We start from the raw sequence: 4,919 nt of genomic DNA on the forward strand, positions 1-4,919 counted from the left end.
CTATGCACCGACCACCATCACTGACAACATGATCTGTGCAGGATTACTGCAGGGAGGAAAGGACTCCTGTCAGGTGATTATTTTTGCTTGTTAGAATCTGGTTTCATCCAGCAGATCATCTCATCTCCTCCAACACGTTTCTCTTTTTAAAGGGAGACTCAGGAGGTCCGATGGTGAGCAAACAAGCTGGCCGCTGGATTCAGTCAGGAATTGTGAGTTTTGGCATTGGCTGTGCTAACCCAAATTACCCAGGAGTCTATGCCAGAGTCTCCCAGTATGAGAGCTGGATCAAAACCCAGATCACCACCAACCAGCCGGGCTTCATCACCTACACATCTACCGGAACCAACAGCGACCTGAGCGTCTCCTGCTCTGGCGTGCCACCAATTTTGTCCCCAACCACCACCACTACTACTACTCCTACTACCACCACTACAACAAGCACTACAAAGCCAACAACAAAACCACTGACCACTACAGCCTCAGCAGCAATAAAACTCACAACAACCAACATCATCAAACCAACAACAAAAGCTACAAGTACCTTAGCACCGTCTCCTACAACGACCACAACAACCACATCCATGCCCAGGCGTAAGTACTGATCACGCGTAGACTGGAAAGGTTTGTGTTCGACCTTAGACTTGGAGAAACTGAGTATGAACCCATTTGATGAACCCAGAGTTTTATTGACTGTTTGACTGCTGCCTCTCCAGCTGTAGCCTGTGGCGAAGCCCCATTAAACTCCGGTTCTCCGGATGGAAGCTTGTCATCAGAAGGCGAGTGGCCGTGGATGGCGAGTTTGCAGAAAGGAGGAAAGCATGTCTGTGGAGGGACGCTGGTGTCTGAGGACAAGGTTCTGACCAATGCCGACTGCATTCCAGAGTGAGCTCCAGTAGAGGGCGCTGTTCAGCCTGACCTCACTAGTTGTACCATTTTGGGTCAATTGTGTTTTATTCTTCACTGTTTAAAAATGTGCTTGAAAGCCTCAAATGTCAGCCTCTGTTGTAATGCCAATCCATTTTTTCTATGAAAAATTAGAGAAGTGCTTCTTTACCGGCTGTATTTCAGCGGTTCTTCATCTTGACTCCATTCTCTCCATCAGAGACTCTGTTGCGTCTGAATACACCGTGGTGTTGGGTCGTCTGAAGCAGAACGGATCAAACCCTTCTGAGCAGTCTGTTGCTGTGGGAAGCATCACTCGGAGCAACCTAACAGGTTCCAACATTGCATTGCTTCAGCTGTCAGCCAAACCCAAACTGACCGACTACGTCTGGCCCATCTGCCTGGACAACGGAAGAGCCTTCCCACAGGGATCCACCTGCTGGGCTGCTGGCTGGAGCTCTGTGAATGGAGGAGGTGAATCAAACACACAGCAATGTTAACATCAACAATCAGACATAAACATATGGTTATTAAACTAAAGTTTCCTTTCCATCATGTAGCTGATAAAGTTCTTCTGAAGTTCCAGACCGAGGTTTTAAGTTGTGGGATTGATTCAGGAAATGACACCCTGTGTACCGGAGTGTTTACACAGGAACAGGTGAAAAACTTCACATTACTGTTACACATGCAGATAAAACCTTTGAGCTCTGTTTGTTCACAAATATAACTGCAATTATAACTGATTGTTTTTAGTTTGGCCAGTTAAACTCCCCCTCGTCTCCCAGATTAAATCCAACACAGAAGCTGTTAGAGCTGCTGATGGGGCCCCTCAGTCAGATTCTGCCCCAGGCCTCATCCAGCCTTGGACCAGCCCTGCAGGATGAGCTAAATCTGCCGCACTGAGCAGAGATGAGCAACAAACAGGAGATTTAATTCAATGCTGTTAGTGTGGCTTTAGCAGCTCTAACATTTCTGTCTGTTGAGTTTTAATAAGAGTCTCAGAAACTGTTTTGGTTGCTGGAGTTTATGGGACGAGTTTCTCAGATCTCCTCGCTCATTAACTCTAAGTGGACAAAGCATCTGATACGGTTTGATTCATCATGTAACCGGAAAAAATAAAATAATATAAAACCAGCGTAAAAAGTGACTACGAGGCTAAAGCTCCTCACCTGGCTGAACCTGCATGATGAGGTTAGCGCTGGTTCGTTAGCCGCTAAGGCTCCGACCAACCAGGAACACGGACATGAACTTTACAGGGCAGACAGCGCCACACGCTGGGCAGCGTGTTGAGATGGAAACGCTGCATAATGTTTTGTTCATAAAGATAAATCATTCTCACCGCTTCTCTGAAATCATCTACAAGTTATTCCTGTGGTTCACATAGAGCTGCTCAACCAGAGCTAACACGGCGGGTCTAGACTCTTACCTTGATGTGGAGTTCTCTAAAGAATCGTAATTCCTCACAGGGGGTTGATGTAAATATCCATACAGGTCAGCCTGAGTCCAGTTTGACTGAATAAAGGAGCGCGATCCCTGCTGAGGTAAACTTGAGATCAAGCAGCGCCGAGGTGCCGGCTGTGATTGGTCCGCTCTGCCGGCTGTAAATAATAAACTATAAACTACTTTTAGAAATACATTTTCTCCACTAGTGAATCACTCAGCAACAGAGACGCTTTCAATCCGGATTTAAAAAAAAACAAAACTTTTCTTTTTTTGGTTTATTTTTCCAAAAACAAAAGTAAGCAACACTTGGCTTGGCCTGGTAGCTAGTAAAGCATGGTGGGCTGCCAGACTTATAATACCCTGGGGGAAATGTAATGGAGTGGTTTGAATCACCAACAGATCTAACCCTGTGTCATCTCAGGCCAAACTAATAATATAGTTATTACCTACCAACCATTATTCCTCAATAAGATCCATCTAAAGTGAAACTTTAAGGTTCTTATAAGGAACCAGGGAACGATTTACAGGACACCAAAGTTTAATCAGTTTGTGGCAAAAGAAGCAGCAGCAGTCAGGAAGGTCTTACTGGTTTTCAGAAAGTAAATGTGTTTAATGACCTCTGACCTCTGGTGTTTTCATTCAGGGCTATTCTGGCGACCCGCTCATGTGTCAGCAGGAAGGATCTTGGTTCCAGGTGGTCGTGCTCTCGTCTGCTGAAATCGCTACCAGATATAAGCGCCAGGCTCATTTTATGTCCTTTGAGAAACTGGACCGCTTCCAGGACTTCCTGATTCGCTCTCTGGGGTCATTTCTGACTCCAGTCGTCAGAAACAACACCGCCAGCACCAACAGCACCGCCAACAGCACTGCCGCCGCTGCAACCGTCCCCATGACGACGAGCAGAGCGACCCAGAACCCCTTTGCCTCTGTGCTCTGCCTGCACCTGTTCCTCCTGGCGGCGTGCCTCCACCTCCTCCCATAGACGTCCAGCTCCGCCTTTACATGATGTGACGCACAAATGAATGTAAGCTGTGGGTGCAACCAGTCAGGTTCTGGTTCTGGAGGAGCTCCATCAGCCTTTCCATCCTGAGGAAGACTTTGTTTATCCTGAGTCATGTTTGGTTAGTTTGATGCAACAGCGTGGATCCAGAACCTGCTGACAGACGTCAGCCGGACTGAACTACCTCACCGCGCTGCGGCGGACGTTTCCACCTGAAGCTGCGACGTGCCTAATGTTTACATGAATGTTTGCACTGAAATGATTGTAAGAAGCGAGCTTCATCTGATCAAATCAACGGCTGTTCCCGTTTTCTCATGCTTTGATTGCACTTTACTGTAAAACTGTATTCAGAATAAATCTGTTTTTCTCTAACCTGTGAAGACGTGTTGCTTGCTGTTCCTGTGGTTGGTTTCACCTGCTGAGGTTAAGGCAGCGCGACCTGAACAGACCACCTAACCATGACTCGCTCCAAGCTGCACGGCTTCTTCTAGTGCGGAAACATCAGATTGAGAGAGCAAAACGTTTCCCACTTGAGCTGCAGCTCCTCCAGAACCACCAGGCTGCTTCTCTTATCAATGCTCCCCTCCTCCAACCTGTCAGAGGTCAGCAACCTTCTCGTTCCTGCCCCTCTGCCGCATTAAAAGTTTTATAAACAAAGGAATTAAACAAAATGTTATGTTCAGATTTCAGAATAAATTAAGTTTTACCCTAAACGCTTAAATTTGTTCAAGATTTGCAGCCCACCCAAAAAATGGAGCACACAGTTTGATGCGTTAACATTAAATTATATTCAAAAACAAAGTATTGATGTATAAAAACAGAACTGGTCAAACCAGCCCTTCTTTTTGCTTTTAGAATAAAAAACTTTTTAATGAGTTTCATAAGGGCCACAGTGAAGAGGCCAAAGGGCCATGTGTGGCCCAGGAGCCACAGGTTGGAGACTGCTGGTCCAGGTGGGAGCAGCTAAAGCTCCTTTGCTTCTTTCTTACCGACCCGTCACAAACAATCAGTAGCCGAATGGGCAACATAACAGACTGAGGCGACCCGGCAAAGTCAGGGGTGTGACGACTTTAGCGGAGGAGGGTCCAAACCGGCCGGGTTCCTGGTGCGGTTCCTGCTGTCGCCGCGTGCTTCATCCCGTTTCAGGCACCGCATAGACCCAGAGAGTGGAGTGACAGCACCATCTGGTGGTCAGACTGGGTGCTGCATCCAAACACACCGGCTCAGAAAACGAGTTGGAACCACAGATGGGTCAGTGAAAACGGGTCAAGTCGGTTTGTTCAGCAGAACCGGGTCGGCTCCATGTCATTCCTCTAAGCGGGCAAGAACCGGTCCTCGGTTCTACTTGATCCGGATCTCGAAGCAGAGGCAGTTACAGGAGTCGCACTCTGGAGGCTGGCAGGTGCAGGCGCAGTCCATGCTGAAGCACTGAGGTCAAAGGTCAGAGGTCAGACTGACCACAAAGCACACTGGAGGGCCAGCTGTGGCCTCCGCATCCATCCATCCATCAATCATCCATCATTCATCCATCAATCATCCATCCATCATCCATTAATCATCCATCATTCATCCATCAATCATCCATCCATCA

At 47.4% G+C, this 4,919-nt stretch overlaps 1 protein-coding gene across 1 annotated transcript in view; it reads left to right on the top strand.

Moving 5' to 3' along the window:
• The window catches only part of LOC106937483 (transmembrane protease serine 9-like), a 13,819-nt gene extending 10,111 nt beyond the window's left edge, over positions 1-3,708 (top strand). The window contains exons 5-10 of the mRNA XM_015019015.1: positions 2-73; positions 153-594; positions 717-885; positions 1,106-1,359; positions 1,446-1,543; positions 2,972-3,708. Coding sequence (XP_014874501.1) covers positions 2-73; positions 153-594; positions 717-885; positions 1,106-1,359; positions 1,446-1,543; positions 2,972-3,310 — 1,374 coding nt within the window. The 3' untranslated portion in view covers positions 3,311-3,708. The remainder of the gene's footprint in view (position 1; positions 74-152; positions 595-716; positions 886-1,105; positions 1,360-1,445; positions 1,544-2,971) is intronic.
• Positions 3,709-4,919: the final 1,211 nt, after the last annotated feature.

The sequence above is a fragment of the Poecilia latipinna genome, unplaced genomic scaffold (genome assembly GCF_001443285.1).
Source record: "Poecilia latipinna isolate Pla-1442-1.1 unplaced genomic scaffold, P_latipinna-1.0 Scaffold2358, whole genome shotgun sequence".
Classification (NCBI taxonomy): Eukaryota; Metazoa; Chordata; class Actinopteri; order Cyprinodontiformes; family Poeciliidae; genus Poecilia; species Poecilia latipinna.